Raw genomic sequence first — 19,438 nt, forward strand, 5'->3', positions numbered from 1 at the left:
CAAATAAATTAATTACTATACACTCCTCACATCTTAAAGGTAATCCAAGAGGAGTGTTTTTTTTTTTTAATTTTGTACAAACTTTATTCAATTTCTAATAAAAATTGCCAGGTTTTTCTTTTTTTTTTAATACCTGTATTCTTAAAAACGATAATTCGAATCATAAATTTATATTCGAATATCAACTCATCGAATGAATATTCGAATATTCGAATATTCGTTGACATCCCTAATCGCAATTATTTCGTTTGCCCCACGAAATGCACCTGTAGTTGAAAAGTAGAAAAGAGTAGACCCTAAACGTAATGGATAATAATTTTAAAGAAATTTCTTATTTACTGTAACATTAGATATCTTTTGAAACTCTTTCAAAACTCTCTAAGTACCCATGGCCAGCTAATATGGGTCGAGTGGAGTTATATATGTACTACCCAAAATCAAAGGCGGATCCAGCGCACCATATGCCCCCATTTGAATTTTTTGTATGTAAAATATTTATGTCCATTATCCTACAATCAAGGGGGAAAAATTCTGTTATTTGTAAGCTTTTGTCAGCTCCAACTAGGGCCTTGCCCAAGACCCACTAGGGACTTCAGTGCAACTCCCAGCTCCCCTGCCACTCCCACCCCTTACGAAATTCCTGGATCCGCCACTGATTTTAAACCTATACACAACTTAACTTTTGCTGCCTATCCTCGGTTCATTAAAAAAAATTACTTTCCATGGATCGCGGAATGCATGGACATTCCAAAGTTCTCAGAAGTTTCCGGAAATCGCTCACAAAATTGCATTATATTACACAAAAGTACTCGTAGATGAGTTTATTATTAACCATATCTTGGTAAACTCCAGCCAAATCATGTGGAAAAACTTACAAATTGTTTTTTATCACTAATATCAGTGGATATCAGTTGTGTAAAAATCATGCAGCTTCTTCAATAAAATCAACAGTTGTTCTCCTAAAATGGCATGATTTTAAACGAAAGGTACTAGTGGCTGAGTTTAATACTACAGATATCTTGGTAATTTCAGCGCCAGATCATGTGTAAAAGCTCAGAAATTGATATTATCAACAATATCAGTATATATTATCGGTTCAAAAATCCAGCTACTTCAAGAATATTACGATTTGTCTCCCAAAATAGCATAAATTTAAACTAAAGGTACTAGTAGCTGAGTTCATTACTACATATATCTCGGTAACTTCAGTGGATATCAGCGGCGTTGAATTCCAGCTACTTCAAGAATATCAAGATTGGTCTTCCAAAATAGCCTAATTTAAAAAAAAAAGGTACCAGTAGCTGAGTTTATTACTATCGATATCTTGGTACGTTCAGTGCCAGATCATGTAGAAAAGCTCAGAGATTTTTTTTATCAGCAATATCAGTTGATATCAGTGATATAAAAATCCAGCTACTTCAAGAATATCAAGATTTGTCTCCCAAAATTGCACAATTTTAAACAAAAGGTACTAGTAGCTGAGTCAATTACTAACGATATCTTGGTGACATCAGCACCAGATCATGTGGAAAAGACCAGAAAATGTTTTTATCAACAATATCAGTTGATATCAGTGATATAAAAATGCACCTACTTCAAGAATATCAAGATTTGTCTCCCAAAATTGCACAATTTTAAAGAAAAGGTACCAGTAGCTGAGTTTATTACTACAGATATCTCGGTAGGTTCAATGCAAAATCATCTGAAAAAGCTCTGAGATTGCTTTAATCAGCAATATCAGTTGATATCAGTGATTTAAAAACCCAGCTACTTCAAGATTATCAAAATTTGTCTCCCAAAAAAGCATAATATTAAACTCAAGGTACTAGTAGCTGAGTTTATTAATAACAAAATCTTGGTAACTTTAGTACCAAATCATGTGGAATAGCTCAGATATTGTTTTTATCAACAAAATCAGTGGATATCAGCTGTGTAAAAATCCAGCTACTTCAATAATATCAAGATTTGTCTCCAAAAATTGCACAATTTTAAACAAAAGGTACTAGTAGCTGAGTTTATTGATAACGATATCTCGGTCACTTTAGTGCAAGATCATGTGGAAAAGCTTACACATTCTTTTTATCAGCAATATCAGTGAATATCAGCGGTGTAAAAATCCAGCTACTTCTATAATATCAACTTTGTCACCCAAAATTGCATAATTTTAAACAAAAGGTACTAGTAGCTGAGTTTATTAATAGCGATATCTTGTTAACTTTAGTGCCAGACCATGCGGAAAAGCTTAGACATTGATTTTATCAACAATATCAGTGGATATCAGCGGTGTAAAAATACAGCTACTTCTATAATATCAACATTTGTCACCCAAAATTGCATAATTTTAAACAAAAGGTACTAGTAGCTGAGTTTATTGATAACGATATCTCGGTAACTTTAGTGCAAAATCATGTGGAAAAGCTCAGAGATTGTTTTAATCAACAATATCAGTTGATATCAGCATTTTAAATTTGTAGCTATTCCCGGAATATCAAGATTTGTCTCGCAAAATTGCATAATTTTTAACAAAAGGTACTAGTAGCTGAGTTTATCAATAACGATATCTTGGTAACTTTTGTGCCAGATCATGTGGAAAAGCTCAGATGTCGTATTTATCAACAATATCAGTTGATATCAGCAGTTTAAATATCCAGCTACTTCTACAATATCAACATTTGTCACCTAAAATTGCATAATTTTAAACAAAAGGTACTAGTAGCTGAGTTTATTAATAACGATAACTTGTTAACTTTAGTGCCAGACCACGTGGAAAAGCTTAGACATTGTATTTATCAGCAATATCAGTGGATATCAGCGGTTTAAAAATGCAGCTACTTCTATAATATCAACATTTGTCACCAAAAATTGCATAATTTTAAGCAAAAGGTACTAGTAGCTGAGTTTATTAATAACGATATCTTGGTAACTTTAGAGCAGGACCATGTGGAAAAGCTTAAACATTCTTTTTATCAGCAATATCAGTTGATATCAGCGGTGTAAAAATGCAGCTACTTCTATAATATCAACATTTGTCACCCAAAATTGCATAATTTTAAACAAAATGTACTAATAGCTGAGTTTATTGATAACGATATCTCGGTAACTTTAGTGCAAAATCATGTGGAAATGCTCAGAGATTGTTTAAATCAACAATATCAGTTGATATCAGCAGTTTAAATATGTAGCTACTTCCGGAATATCAAGATTTGTCTCGCAAAATTGCATAATTTTAAACAAAAGGTACTAGTAGCTGAGTTTATCAATAACGATATCTTGGTAACTTTTGTGCCAGATCATGTGGAAAAGCTCAGATGTCGTATTTATCAACAATATCAGTTGATATCAGCAGTTTAAATATCCAGCTACTTCTATAATATCAACATTTGTCACCTAAAATTGCATAATTTTAAACAAAAGTAACTAGTAGCTGAGTTTATTAATAACGATATCTTGGTAACTTTAGTGCCAGACCATGTGGAAAAGCTCAGATATTGTTTTTAACAACAATATCAGTGGATATCAGCGGTGTAAAAATGTATCTACTTCTATAATATCAAGATTTGTCTCCCAAAATTGCATAATTTGATACAAAAGGTTTATTAAGAAGTATTATTATTAATAATTAATTAAAAAAGTGTTTATTAATAACGATATCTCGGTAACTTTAGTGCCAAATCATTTCTCCCAAATAAGCATAATTTAACACAAAAGGTATTAGAATGTTTAAGTCAGTTACTGGTAGCCAGTTACTAGTAGCCAACTTTACTTGCTTGTCGTAGCTAGCTACTAGTAGCCAGTTACTAGTAGCCAACTTTACTTACTTCTCGTAGCCAACTACTAGTAGCTAACTTTACCACTTCTCGTAGCCAGCTACTAGTAGCCAGTTACTAGTAGCTAACTTTACATATCTGTTACGAAGTCGGTATTTTTAGCTTCTTTTACGAATAATAATTGTTAATTTTTTTGGTCTACAAGAAATGAGTCAGACTATCTGTTGAGAAGACGGTATATGGACTGTTCCTATCAGAGCAATTGGAAGGGAGGACTATAGGTTTCTGAGTCGATAATTTCTTGCATTTTACTATTCTAAACAAAACAAGGTGTTCTTGCAGTTGCATACCTGCAATAAGTAATACTGTTCATGATGACCCGTTTCTGTTCTTATTCGTTTTCCTTTGCCCTTCCATACCCTTTCAATGCCATAATACTTCTCCATTTGAACTTGTAATTTGTAATTTTCTGATCCCATTCTTCTGCCTCCATTCAAATTCAAGATTTGAAAGAACTATACCTTCTAAAATCATTGCTAGTGAAATCTCAGTCTCTTTTTGGAATGTTATAGTAGTATTAATTGATTCTTAATTAATCATTCTCCATACCTTTTGAAACATTTGAACGATAATATAAAATATTCGAAAAAAATTATTGTGAAATGACTCTCATCTCTAACGCATTGCTTCTCGGTGTCATATTTTAAATGATTTTCTCTTTTACTGTCGTTTGTCACAGATCTTTTGTCAGAAATAAGGAGATGTTTTAAAATATATTTACAATATTTATTACATTTTTACATCAATATTTTTTCTTTATTTTGTTTGATATAATAAAAGTTAAAACCATGTTTTTACAATGTGTAAATTAATAATATGTGGCCCGTAATGGCGGCACTTCTTTAGGATGTGAAGGCTTTGTGTTGGCGGCACTTCCGTAGGATGGCGCTGTATATAACTATTGTCTGGTCCTTATCTGATAATTTACTGTAAACTTTTACAACTACTAGGACCAAAAACATCTATTGAATGTTTAAAATAAAAGCATATTGTAATTGTTTGTTAAATTATTAAAAAGTCATATAGAATAGTTTAATATGCATATTTTCTAGAGAAACATAATGTACTTTGTTCAACATATATTTATACTTTAGACATGAAAAGAATATATATTATGTTAACTTGGCTACAAACACATATTACATGTAAATAACATTGTTTTTTAACACACTTGGAGTACAATATGTAAATGTGTATTTTGACAATGCTTAGACGCATTTACTACTGAATATAAGTACATTATATACACAATTCAACAATACGTTTACTTCAAACAACTTTACCAAAAAATGTACTGCAGCGAAGTAACTTGGCAGAATTTGCAGATATACTGTTACTTAAAATAAACATTCAACTAAAATACTCTTACCTCAGAAGTGCGTAGGATTTCTGGTACATATGTAGATAAATAACAAAAATGAAAGACGTGGTGTAATCTGGCAAAGGAACAGCGTGTCCCTATGGTGCCTGTGATTTGATACAGCACAGCTATTTAAAAACCACCATTCCTGAGTTTAACCTTCTATATATAGTACTATGTGAATTTATGTAAAATGATAGTTAAAGGGTAAAAACTGAAACACGGTTTGAACAAAATGTCGATATCATTAAAATATATATTGTTTTATATATAAACATCATTATAAGGTGCTTTCTCTTTAAATTACTCCAAAAAGTTCAAACCTTTACAATAAATAAATTAATAATATTAGAACAGAATCTAATTTATAGATGTGAAGGCTTTGTGTTATAAAAGAATCGTACATAACTATTGCTGTATCATAATTTACTGTTTTAATAAGATCTGTTTTTAATGGTATTTAAAAGACAATAGAAAGTTTAAATTATCTAGAGAAACATAATGTTGTTTTTCTTTATAAGATATGAAAACGATATAATTATGTAAATGGCCGGCACATAAAGTTGTTAATAACGTCTTTTTAAAAGAGTACATTTGTAATTGTGTATTTTGAAAATCTTTAGTTTCTGTGTCTGATCATCATCACAGTCTGTTTTAATGCTTCCCATTTACTTTTCCAGACATACCATGCCGCGTAATGAGCACCAGACACACCAGACTGTAGGTAGAGTCCATTCAGGTTTGAGTGGTGACAGTTGTTGTACCACCAGGCTCCGTGATATGATACAGCACAGTGACCACTATTCCCGTCGTTATCCTGGTCTTTAGTGGTGAATTTCATTCCATTGTGATAATCCAGACTGTCACCTTGAACAAAATATCGATATCATTAAAATTAATTGTTGATCAAAAAATCATTATAAGGGTACAAAAATGACATTAATAAGACTGTTGTGTAATTTATTTTTATTTCTATTAGCTCGATTTGTCTTTCGTTTTTGGGTTAATTCCATAATACGTGATAAAGCAATTATAATTTTATTAATACCTACAAATGTTTTTATATAGGACTTGTAACTTTTCATAAATATATTCAAAAATAATATTGTATCAAAATATTTGTGAAGTACAAGCATTTTATGAACATGTGTAAAAAAATCTTTTTTCTGCAATGAAGTAAATAACTATTTAATGTGTAAAATGACAATATAAGGTTTCGTTTGCTTTCAAATAAACAAAATATTTCTTAAAGTTTGACATAATCCAAAGTTTAGATTTTCCTAATTAATTAATTGTTTTAAAAATAATTAGAAAATTAGAAAATTAATAACATTGTTTGTAACATGCATATTTCCTATCATTTAAAATGTTTCAATATAACTATGACTCGGCAATTATGATAAGATGCACTTAACATATGGTAAAGAGTGACTTTTGTAAAATCATATATATCTTGAAGGTATATACCTGCTGTTCCTGAATACCCCGATACAGTGAATTTGTATTTACTGCCTTCATCCCCAACATAAAATGTGGAGTACTGTGCATATGCTGTATCACCATTAAATCTTTGTAGCTCAACCCGGAGTTCCTGGTCCTTGTTCTTTGTCAACTCATAGATTGCGTCATTTCCTTGGTGAAAGAAATACTAGTGCATTTTCATATTCTTTGATTGTAAAGTGTAGCCTGTTTCTGTTAACACGCGTTTGACAATACTATTTTCTTTATCGAAAAATCTCAATTGCAAAATTGTCAATCGAAGACTTCTATACCATTGGCCTCAGTACCCGGGGAGGGGGCGGCTAGGGGGTGACCCCCCACTTTTTTGCAAATATCTACATAATATAGGCATTGAAAATTGGGGTATACCTTTTTTGTTGGTTTAGTCACCCTCCCCCCACTTTCAATGAGCCCCCTCTTTCAATCTGCCTCCGACGCCTATGTATACTAAGAAGTTTTGTGAAAGCAAGTTTAAAACAAATTTATTCAGTCTTTTTGGTAGACGTAAGTCAAAATTAGATTTTGAACGTAAAGTGTTAGAAGTTTAAAATATAGAAATATAGATGAATCTTCCGGGTAAGCAGGGGTCGGGTTGTTAAATATTTTGTACAAGATAAATTTGTATTTTTGTATAAATCTAAAACATGAAATTACTTCTAAAACGCCAGCCCATTTTTTTTTTCAAATAATGCCTTGGAGCATCAGAAGCAGCATTAAGTATATTTCTAGCGGCCCGTTTTTGGAGTTAATGAATTATCTCTATGTCACTAACTCTTGTATTGCTACAGATAGGCAGACAGTAAATAATAGAAGGACAAAATATAAACAGTTTTCTAGTTTTCAGAGAGAAGATTTCTTGCTTTTCTGCAAGGTAGATAATTAATATGTGATAGATTTGCAGACTGAATATATATGATCATTATGAACATTTAGCGTTTGATCTGTACGTACTTCAAGCAGTTTTTTCTATTTCAACATTGTCTAGGTTTTTGTCAGAGTGTTCAGAAACATTTTAACATGATCAATAACTGTATAAGCATTTTCATTTGAAATACACGTACTTATTATTATAAAAAAAATTAAAGCCAATCGCTGGACAGACACGTTAGTTTGAGAAATGGAAAGAAGTGGCAATGATTAGGAATATGTTTTGTTGGTTTAACTATCATAAGAATTTTAAACATTCCTTAAAACTAGCAGTTCAATATTTATAGTGGAGCGCATTTACCAGCATAATGCAGCGGAAAGAGCGTCTCCTCTAGAGTCGTGAACTGAGGAAGAGTCCTTACGTCGCGGATTCAAATCTTAACTGTGGGGCATGGAGACCGGTTTTTCGGATGAGACCGTATAAACCGAGGTTCCGTGTTGCAGTAGGTGCTGACATGATAAAGATCCCTCTCTGCTTAGTGCTGAGCAAAGGTCAAAGTTTGCATCACTTTCTAATTGAACGAGGACATTCAATCCCTGTATCATCCGATTATCTGACAGAAACCAGCCTCGACATTGACTGTGTACTCAATGCAAGCTCTAGAGTATCGAATAAGTTAGGATGCATAAATATCACAAACATTTGACTGAGGAATATTACTAAACACATAAGAAAAGTTCATCATAGGAAAGTCATATAGTTCAATTGTTAGTTGGTCCTTATCGTCTTTGGTCAGTTAAACATCCAAATATGAAATATGGGGCAGATTCTGTTATGTCTTTTATTGCTAGGTAACTAGGATATATTGAGTCAACAAATTAATTGAAGCAACCATATTCTTATTGATAAATCGTCGTAGAATTGAAGGTCACAGCAAGTATTTCCTTTTTCTCCTGAAGACTTTTTTGAATAAATTTTGCTTCAAAGGAATATTAAATTATGTTGGCTAATTAAAGAGCATATATTTAACTAGTGCCTTGAAAATTCCACATAATTTTTAGAAGACTAGACGAATTTTTGTCTGTAAAGAAATCTGACATCATTTCATATCAACCCCAGACTACTTCAGTTTAGAATCAGAGTGTTTCTTTTTTGCAATTAATATTTTTGAAAAAATAAAAACAGGTGGTTTAGAAGAGTGGGCTCGGTGTTGTACAATGAGACTTCCCTCATAGTCAGACTCCCCTTGGGAAGTACTGCACGAGAGTGAGACTTTTCTTGGGGGATGAATGACACTAGAGCAGGAGAACCGCTGGAGAAACATCGTGATATAGCCCCGCTTCCCTACCCTACCACTAGTTGTTGAATGTGACTTCTTCCATAAAAGGTCTTCTCCGCCATTCAATTGATCCTTTTATTATGTACTACAAATCTCTACAGAGATAATTAGTTATTAAACTCTTGCACCAGTGCATAATTTAATCTCCAACCCCTTTCACTTAAAGTGAAGAATATCAGTATGAGTCTTACTGCTTGTTTATCTGTCCGTCCGACTGGCTGTTTATACTTGAATATTTACATTTGCTGCATTTTTCTAATAAGGCAACTGTAAAATTGATTAAAAAACATTTTTGTGTATACCCAGGCGTAGAAATATACACGGTGAAATTCGCGCTAAATGACGTCACAATGCACCTACAGGGACGTTGATAAAATGTTACGATATAGGACACTGAGAAATTCAAAAATTCCGAAATAAAGCTCAATAGGCGGAGCGTTCAAGGAATCTCGAGTTGGTGTAATGTTAGAAACAATGTAATTATAACGTCAAAATATTCGACGTCAAAATCATACTTTTGAAGTTTACTAAAATGAAGACTACGATAATTGTGAAATTAAAAACACTTGCTGTGGACTTCAATTCGACATTCAGATATATCGACGATGTTTTAATTTTAACAATGGTTATTTTTATTCCTATGTCGACTCGATAAAACCACAGTGAACTTGAAATACACCACAGTGTCTGCCATATATTTTCAGATTTGAATGTTTACTGACTGTACACGATAAAGGCCAATTAACAACTAACATGTGTGACACACGAGATAATTCATGTATAAATATTCCAATCTCACCTACTTATGAAGTTTATGTCTCCAAACTATAATTAGCTTCTTAAAAGCATACTCTGAGTACTATCAATTGTAAACCATGGATTGTTAATCACTGATAAGTTGTTGATATGGGAATACAGAAAAAAAATATTCTGACAGTAATATATTTTAACAATGTTTACATATATTTGTTTGAAACTGTGAGATTTATACACACATTTAAAGGAATAAGTTGTAATTTAGGTGTTAGAAAATCTAAACTTACCAATCCAGTAGTTTTTAGAGGGATCCCCAAATCCTTGTTTATATTCTGACCATGTCCGGTAAAAATCTGTAGACCCATCCTGTCTTCTTTGTATAGCCTGAAACATTTACAAAGGTTGTCTCTTTTATTTGCTTTAACATGTTGGTTTCCAGTAATAAACGTATGCAAAAATATGTTTTTCAAAATATATCTCTTTACAGTTCCAAAGAAATTAGATTTTGTCTGTAGAACACGTGAATGATTATCTCACCGTCCACCCTCCTCCTTCTGTTGTCATGTCACAGTACACAAACTTTGGCTTGGAGGCTATAGTTATTTCAAAAACCCCATCAATTCCTTGTAGACTCGGAAATTTCCGTAAAATATCCAAGCAATTTCTGTAGTTGTCTGTATTGTCTGATTAAGAAAACACACAATGCATAGCAACTCAACATCGAACAACGTATTATGACGTCAAAAAGAACATACAAACTGAGTGGCAACGTCATGCAATTTAAATTGCGTTTATTGGGCTGTCCGATAATAGAATGCACAAAACCTTTTTCTCAGAACTTAATGGACACACTAAGCTGAAATTTTCAGTAAATGTCTGTTTTTATCATATTTAAGGTTCATAAATCCTCTGCTCACTCATATAAAATGTTTCTTTAACTTAAAAATGTGCACAGGATCGGGTCCTACGGCACACGATCAAAAACGCTTGGGGGGGATTCAAAAGAGAATACACGAGTATTAAATATTAAATAAAAATGATTGAAATAAAAATTATCATATATTTAATCTACAATGTTTTAAATTTGTTCTGTCTTTTTGAAAATGTCAAGAGATTTGCTTTATTTTTCGCAGTTTCCCGAGCATTCAAAATGGGAAGAGATAAACAGAACACACAAAAAATGGCGACATTTTAAGACTTTACGGCGCATCGGAGAGCAGTTCAATTTGATTCAGATGTAATAATGACGCTCTAAATAACTTTGAATGAATACAGAAGAAATTGTTTTTAAAAAATATCTTATCTTTAATCATACAATCGAAATAGGAGTTTTCCAAGCGAAATCTGGTTTGAGCTGGTTTGATGGAGTCCCCGGGTGCAGCAAAAGATACGGACAAACTGCTATATGCTTATAGCGAAAGATGCTGTCACTGTAGACCGCCAATGTAAAACTATCTTTTAAGCTGAATGATAGTGAGAATACAGTCCATAAATTACAAATAAATCTTCAGATTAGGCCAATGTGTGTGCAAAATTGGTTCTTCTACTGTTTATGGAGAAATAAGAGGAAAATCAAGTATATGCATCAATGATCAGATGAGTCCTTCTGAAGATTTGTCACTTTGTTATGGTCAATTTTCTCACTATCATTCAATTAAATAGGCAATCTTACATTGACGGTTCCACAGTGACAGTATCTTTCGCTATTACCATAACTGTTTGTCTGTATGTTTTCTTTAATCCGGGCACTCAATCAAAACCGATTTTTTAAGAAAACTCTCATTTCTATAGTATTCTGAGGATCTGTTGATATAAAATTGTTGTACATGTATGTGTTTTCTTCTGTATTCATTTATAGTTCTTTATTGCGTCATTGATACATCGTAATTAAACTCAACTGCTCTCCGGTGTGCCGTAACGTGATTAATCGCCACCATTTTTCATGTGATTTATTCACAACTTTCTAATTTTGAATGCCCAGAAAACAGCCAAAACAATTCTAAAATGTCTTGAAAATTTCAAAATCTATATACATGTACACTGTAATAGATAGTGAATTAAAATTCTCATTTTTTAAAAATAATTTTTCTTGAATATATTTCATATCTATTTAATACTTTTATTTAGAAATAATAATCGGGTATTGGTATTCTCTTATAAAACCCTAGGGTTTTTATCATGCGCCGTAGGACTGTCCCTGTGCATATTCTACCTAATAAAATCTTTATTTTTGTCCAGATTTTATGAAAACAAAGAAGATACACTTAAATATGATAAATTAAGATTTCCTCAATATTTCAGTGTAGTGCACCTATTATTTTCGGAGAAAAACGCTTTGCCCATGGTTTTATATACAACAATAGTATATACATAAATATTTGCGTAGCATACTTACCAGGCAACTTAGAAATCTCTGTCCATTGTAAACTTGATTTATTCAGAACCCCAAGAGCAGTTTCAAATGTTTTAGCCAGAAGATAGACATCATTTTTTGCTCTGAATTCCTGTTGTAAAGTCTCATTCATCTTACTCAATTCTCCTTTAAGTTTTGTAATTTCTGCTTCCATTTCTTGGTCCTTCCTTTCCAAACTGTGTATCCTCTGCACCATAGATAAGCGTTCCAGTGATTCCCGTTTTAGTATGTCTCGTAACATATTTGGTACTTTTCCTGTTACAGTACTAAGCAACAGACCATTTTTATCTGAGGTACTGTTATGAAGCAGAGATACCTGTCCATAAGATTTGTGAATAAACATGGAAAATACGAAACATAGTAGAATTACGGATCCCATGTCTATAGCAATCACCTTTCTTTCCAATGAAAAGCTGTTTTATTCGGTATATTACGATAACCACTCATTTTAAAGCATAAAGCATACGGGATCTGCGCATGTTTTAAAGCAATAAAAGTGTTTTTCTCGAAAGCTGAATATTTTATTGGTTGTTTTAGTTTTATTAGCATATCCACGATGGTACTTTCCAAATGATGTTATTTTGGAAACTTTCTTGATTTTTCTGAGGGATAGATAAAGTTTAGTTTAAAAATCAATGAGTACAGGCATTATCTGTTATACATCTGATTTTTCAGACATCAACGGGTTTTACTAATTACTGAGAAGTATATGATCTGTTGTTATTTTTAGGTCAGAAAGTGAAAGGTCAAAGAGGCAGCAAATCAGGCACTGGCAACAATCTAGGATATATGAGAGGAGGAAAAGTACAGATTTTAAGACCTTCATAACCTACATACGGAGTTGATTCAGTTGATTCGATACGCAAGAGCTTGTTTGGTAAATTATTAACAAACAAGTTGATGATAAAAGAATATAACCAGTCTCGTTTGTTCTAATGTTCATACAATGATAATGTCAGCTTATATAGTAATTTGTTATACAGGTGAGATCAAGTAATGTTTGTATAAATTTACACATAAATTCTTCAGGGAAGCATTGTGTTAGAGTTATCTTCCCTTTTTCTAATTTATCTTTTAATTTGCTGTCGTCATTTATACATGAGATATATGGACATATCAAACAGCTACTAAAAGACACTTGTATCCATAAAACCTTATTTAAAGTCATATTTGTGCGAAAAAGGTTAGCTTCAGTGAGCTTGTAAAATTACACTGGAGAACACAAAATACAATTTATCATTGAGTCAAATGCTGACTGTCATTTTTAGGTCACCCGAGTAACTCAGGTGACCTATTGTTATCCGTTTTCGTCCGTCGTCGTGCGTCGTCTGTCGTGCGTCGTGTGTCGTGTGTTAACATTTGAACATTTTCAGCTTCTTCCCTGAAACCACTGAACCAGTTCCAACCAAATTTGGTATACAGCATGTATTGGTGAAGGGAAACAAAATTTGTGAATTTCATGGTCCCCGCCCCCCTGGGGCCTGAGGGGTGGGGCCAAAACCACTAAAATTATTGCAATCTTTAAAAATCTTCTTCTTTACACCTGGACATCAAGCAGGCAAACTGTTAGCATGAATGTAATGAACATTGAGTCATCTACCAAAATTGTGAAATTCATGGCCTCAGGGTCAGGGGTTCTAGTGCTAGGGCGGGGCTATATAGATTATATAGTGAAAATGCATTATTTCTTTGAAAATCTTCTTCTCTGCTCCTGGGTATTAAATAAACTATCTAGTACATAATTATGATGAGCAAGAGTGCCTTTTCCAGATTTGTGAATTTTATGGCCCCAGGGTCAGGGGTTCTGGTGTTAGGGCGGGGCTCTATAGATTATATAGAGAAAATGTTTTTATTCTTTGAAAATCTTCTTCTCTGCTTCTGGGTATTAAATAAACTAACTAAGCACATAGTTATGATAAGCAAGATTGCCTTATCGGAAATTGTGAAATTTATGGCCCCAGGGTCAGGGGTTCTGGTGTTAGGGTGGGGCTCTATTGATTATACAGTGAAAATGCATTTTTTCTTTGAAAATCTTCTTCTCTGCTTCTGAGTATTAAATAAACTAACTAAGCACATAGTTGTGATGAGCAAGAGTGCCTTTTCCAAAATTGTGAAATTTATGCCAATGATCCAAGTATATATATTTATGATGAAGACAGGTGCATCTAGCAAAATGGTTATTTTTATGCACCGAGGGGGGGGGGGTACATAGTCTGAAAATAAATTAATGCTTTGAAACCTGCTTTTGTATTAATCAACCATTTTATGATAAAACTTGCAACATTTTGAATTATGTGGCCCCAGGGTCAGTGGTTGTTTTGGGGTGAGGTGCACAACTGGTTATAAAGTGGAAGAACATTTTCTCTTTGTAACTCTGATCTACCTCTGGGTATTGAGTAAGTAGAGTATTTTTAATTGTGATAAGCAATGGTGCCTCTTTCAAAATTGTGAATTGTGAATTTCATGGCCTCTGGTTTAAAACACAATCCAAATTTAATTGTTTGAAAGTTGTTACACAATACTCAGGTGACCTATAAGGCCCGTGGGCCTCTTGTTCATACTTATTGTTAGTCCACTATTCATAAATTGAATTGACGACGGATTTTCCGTTATTTCCTGATCATCCCATCCGAAACATCAGTATTGGTGAAATTATAATAAGTAACTGATGGTATAATTAGTGATGGCATAATTTCACCTATTCTTAAAATGGAATACAGCTTGCATCAAAAATTTGAATAATTAGAGAGTTTGAATTAAATTATAATTTAAAGATGAAGAACAGTAAAATCCCCCCCCCCCCAAAAAAAAGAAAATCAAGAAGAGATGAGAACAATACCAATAATAAGTCAATCATTGAGAAAACCTCATGAAAGTTAGATCTGACTTTAGGGAAATGGATAGTAACGATACTAGTAAGTGCATTGTCTATTTAGAAATATTAAGGTAATTCCACCCTTCAATATGTCAAAGGTTTTTGCAAAAACTGTTATTAAATTTATTTAGATTCATACCCAATAGAACAAAATGTTTTAGAAGAATGCTTTCCAAATGGTGTAAAGATAAATATTGTTAAGTAAAAGAATTTTAAAGATGCATACTTTCCTTATTTAATCAAGTTTTCAATCTTTAAAAAAATGTTTACGAGGGCAATAACTTTTCATAGAAGAAAAGGATTGTCCGCGAGAAGTTTTAAAATTCCATAAATTAAGCAGCAGTTAATTAACAAAGATACTTGAAGTCTATGGGGAAAAGCAAATTTAGATAAAAATTCTTGACAAATGATTGGAATATCAATATATACTGTGGTGGAAAGATGAAACATTACAAATGACACTTAAAAACATTTTTTTTACTAAATAAAGTTTTTCAATTTGATTTTTAAGAATAAAAATAGAGGGAGATAACTCTTACCAAAATTCAAGGTCATAATTTAGGACACATCCCATCCTTACATGCTGTTAATAATAAATGGGAACTATGTCTAAATATACTAAGTATTTAATGCCTATATATCTGTTGAATCTGGTGTTATTAAGTATTAAATACCTTAACAAAATTATTTTGCAAATGACCAATAAAAAGTAAAGTAATGAGTTCCATTTTATTAAAGAAGCATCTGTCAAAGATATCAAAAAGCTTTTAATTTAATTTTTCGTGTGGAATGGTTTTATGTCAATGTCAGTAAATGTCAGTTTTTATGTTTTTGATTAAGGAAACATTAAGTGATTATATAATTTTTCCCAAAAGTATTTTGGAATTTTTGTATCCAATAATGATTTACAACATTTTATGAATAGTATATTGTACTTTCCTTGATACTTTTTTAAATATATTTGACCTTTTCCCTTGACCTTAGAGTTTGATTCTTTTTTTAATAAATAACCATGGCCATCACTCTTAACATTTTTTGATAGGATTTTGATATTCCAAATGTATATTTCTTGCATCATAATCTTTCTTTAGATAATAATAATTCCGATTTCTTGAGCTTAAAATGTGACCTACTTTTAGCAAAAAAGATTTTAACCTTGTGACATCTATTCAAATGATACTTGGTGCTAGAACAATTTATTTCACATCTGAATTTCATAGTCTCCCTCGAGTAAAATTAATTGAGACCCTTTGTCCTTGACCTTGGAGCTACATCTACCATAACAGATTAACTTTGACCACATTTGATCTTTTGGTGCTAATGGAATTCCTTTTCCACGTGTTTATTCAGTGAGACAAGTCTTGTCTTTGTGTAACAATATTTTTTATCTTCTGTTCTTAGAGTTCGACTTGCTTTTAAGAAACTGTACTTTTCATCCATGGATACAGTGTAAATATCGGTGTTTCACAAACACATTTATTTTCCATTAACGTTTATTCATTAACATATTTAAATTTTCAAAACCTAATTTAAATCACAAGTTTCAAAGCTAAATATAAAGTTCCCTCGCTTCCAGTTTAAAACAAAAAAAAAGAAGTGAAATTAAGCTGTGAATTCTGTCGAATAAAGATCTACTTTCTCTTATCTTTCAGAGAATGGAATTTTTGTAAATGATATCTTTATATCAACTGTTTTAATTGCTGCCTTCTAAAAATATCCGAAGAATTCTTATCATATTGGAAAAACCTGAAGATAGAATTCAAAATTCTAGTTCTTTAGTTTGAAATAACGATTATCGCCAGAAGTTTTTCCTTGATATGAAACTAAAAGGAATGTACAGCCTTGACCTTGTTCACGCATGCAATCATTTTCTTGAAAGCTAGCTCGATTATTTTGAAAAATTTATCACATTTTTTTGCAGAAAAAAGAGAAAAAAATCTGTCCTTCTCTGTTAACAGGTATCACAGAAAACGTAATCTTTGTACTTTCATCCAAATTTTAAACACGAATAGCCTTGTTTGTGTTCCCTATCTATTAATGACTATACAGTACCCAGATAATCTATCTTGCCATCTCTATTAGTTACGAACAGCATGTGTGCTCGAAAGCTATTGTTTCCCATTCGCAGGAGATGAATGTATAGGGTAGAGTTGTGTAATTTCGACCGATTATTTTTTTGTACTCAAGATTTGTCACAGCATGTTACAGTTGCGTTACGCTACAGCTTTAACTGGATCCTTATACCTTCGAAATACCCTTTATCTTTCAGATTACATTGATTGTATATATAGTATTAATAAGCTATGTTAAGGAAGGTCAGAGTTCACATTCCATTGTATAGGAAGTTTAATTGTGACGTCATTGAAATTTAACAAGCCACAAAAATTAATTAACGACATGATCATGCGTAAATAACAAGTTGAATTTATTTACTTTATTGATTATTTATAAGATCATGTAAAAATGCAATACTTGATAGCAATACAGTCGAGTAATAGAAGAAAGTATTTCGTCAAATATGACGTCATCAACTTTGACATGACGCAGCACAGGTGATCCAGAGGACTAGATTCACTGGTTTAATAATTACAAGAATGCTTAAATAGAAATGATACCATTGCTAATTTTTAAACCTTATCATTAAAACTGAAAGAAAATAATTTATTAAATACCATGTGTATAGAATATGAATTTATCAAGTAGCGATGGAGCTTCACAGGGACAGGAAATGTAGAGAATATCGCTTAAACGATGAGCGTACACGTGATTTACATCAAACGTGCAAGGGCATAGACTGTTTTGTTTAAGCTGAAATTTGGAATATTTATTCCTTATAAAGTGTATATTTTGAAAAATGCTGGGAGCTGATCATAGTCTGCGTAACATTATTTTAATTTATAAAAGAATTTAAGCAAAATGGAAATTTTTAGCTATTATAAGCATTTTTGGCAAGATTTTCAGTACTTCGCAAACTGCACTGACTAGCTCCCAGCACTTTTTGGGCAAACGTATGCCCTTGCACTATCCCCATTTCCTACATTCAGCTTAACAATTCTATTTTTGTACAAGTCACGTGACAGACTGCTTATACGTGCAATATAACTGGAAATAATTACAGCCCATTCCTATCTATTTATTGATAGTTATATTACATTTAATACAAGTATTCAGTTGCTTTGGTACAATTTTTCAAAGAAGTAATACATATTAAAGCGGTGCAAATGTCAGTCCTTAACATAGCTGAGTGTTCATTATATAAAATGAATGCGTTCGATTTACAAAATATGTATGCTGGGTAACTTCGACCGAACACGGGATATTTTCGACCGATGGGGCCAATATAAAGAAAATAATTGGCGTCAGCTCTGATATAGTAAAAAAAATACATGTATAAATTAAATTTTTTCTGCTGTAAAAATACTGACAAAAAATATGGCAATTTTCAAAATGTACCTAATTCGAAGACATTGAGTGCACCAGATGTCAGACGTGATTTGCCAATTTGTTAAGGTATACTTCACATATACATGTATAGGCATCTAAACCGCATGTAAACAAAGCAGATGATTTTTCACTACTGTAGAACTAGTTTCTACCGAGTATTAATGTACATAATGCTTAACATACTGTTTTTTTTACGGACGGTCATGAATTATTTCTGGTAACAGATAGAATTGCGTCATTTTTGATTGGTCGAGGTTGCCCAGTAACGCCTTATTCATGTATGGAAAACTGCGGCCGTTTTCTGTTAAGCTGATTTGCAATTTAATTTGTAAAAACTAAATACTATAAACTAAAGGGGTATGAATTTCATTTTCAAAATCATATTTTTTATGTAGTAACACAGTGAAATACCAGGGTTTATGGAGATAACGAACAGAATTCTTTTCAAAGGCTCATTAATACAAATTTTAGAGCAGAGCAGACATGGACTCTTAATCATCAGATGTGTGGTTAGGTGTAATGGAGGTGTGAGAATCTTATGCCAAACCGTCTCAAATACCGTGTGCTCCTTGTCATGATCAGGAAATTTTTTTTAAAGAAAATTATCTTGCAAATGACCAATAAAAAATACGTAAAGTTATGAGTTCCTTTTCTGTTGAAAAAGCAGCTGTCAAAGATATCAAAAAGCCTGAAATTTAATTTATTGTGGGGGCATAGTTCTATATAAATGTGAAAAATTGTAAGTTTTATGTTGTTGATTTACGAAACATTTTGTGAATTTATAGTTTTCAAAAATATCTTGGATTTTTAAAGTATTCAATTGAAATCAGATTTACACCATTTTTGAATAGTACTTTCCCTTGACATTAGAGTTTGATCCATTATTTTAAAAAAAATCACATTGGTCTTAACCCTTAACATTTTAATAGGAATTGGAATATGACCTACTTTTGAAAAAAAATTAAAATTGTCGAATTACGTATTTTCAATAGTTGGTGTTAAGTTTTTTCATATTTTCACATCTGAATTTCTTTTTAATTTTTTTAAAAAAAAAAA

The 19,438-nt window shown here is 32.2% G+C and overlaps 1 protein-coding gene across 1 annotated transcript; it reads right to left on the bottom strand.

Annotated features, from left to right (window-relative positions):
- Positions 1–5,776: 5,776 nt before the first annotated feature.
- On the bottom strand, positions 5,777–12,553 carry LOC134271627 (ficolin-2-like). The gene is made up of 5 exons (XM_062753835.1): positions 12,046–12,553; positions 10,188–10,333; positions 9,938–10,034; positions 6,655–6,819; positions 5,777–6,054 (listed from the first exon to the last, which is right to left on the bottom strand). Exons 1-5 carry the CDS (start codon positions 12,440–12,442, stop codon positions 5,807–5,809), a joined length of 1,053 nt encoding a protein of 350 aa, XP_062609819.1. The 5' UTR covers positions 12,443–12,553; the 3' UTR covers positions 5,777–5,806.
- Positions 12,554–19,438: the final 6,885 nt, after the last annotated feature.

Source organism: Saccostrea cucullata, unplaced genomic scaffold (assembly GCF_032062105.1).
Source record: "Saccostrea cucullata isolate Sc308-1 unplaced genomic scaffold, CSIRO_AGI_Scuc_v1 ctg2544, whole genome shotgun sequence".
NCBI lineage: Eukaryota > Metazoa > Mollusca > Bivalvia > Ostreida > Ostreidae > Saccostrea > Saccostrea cuccullata.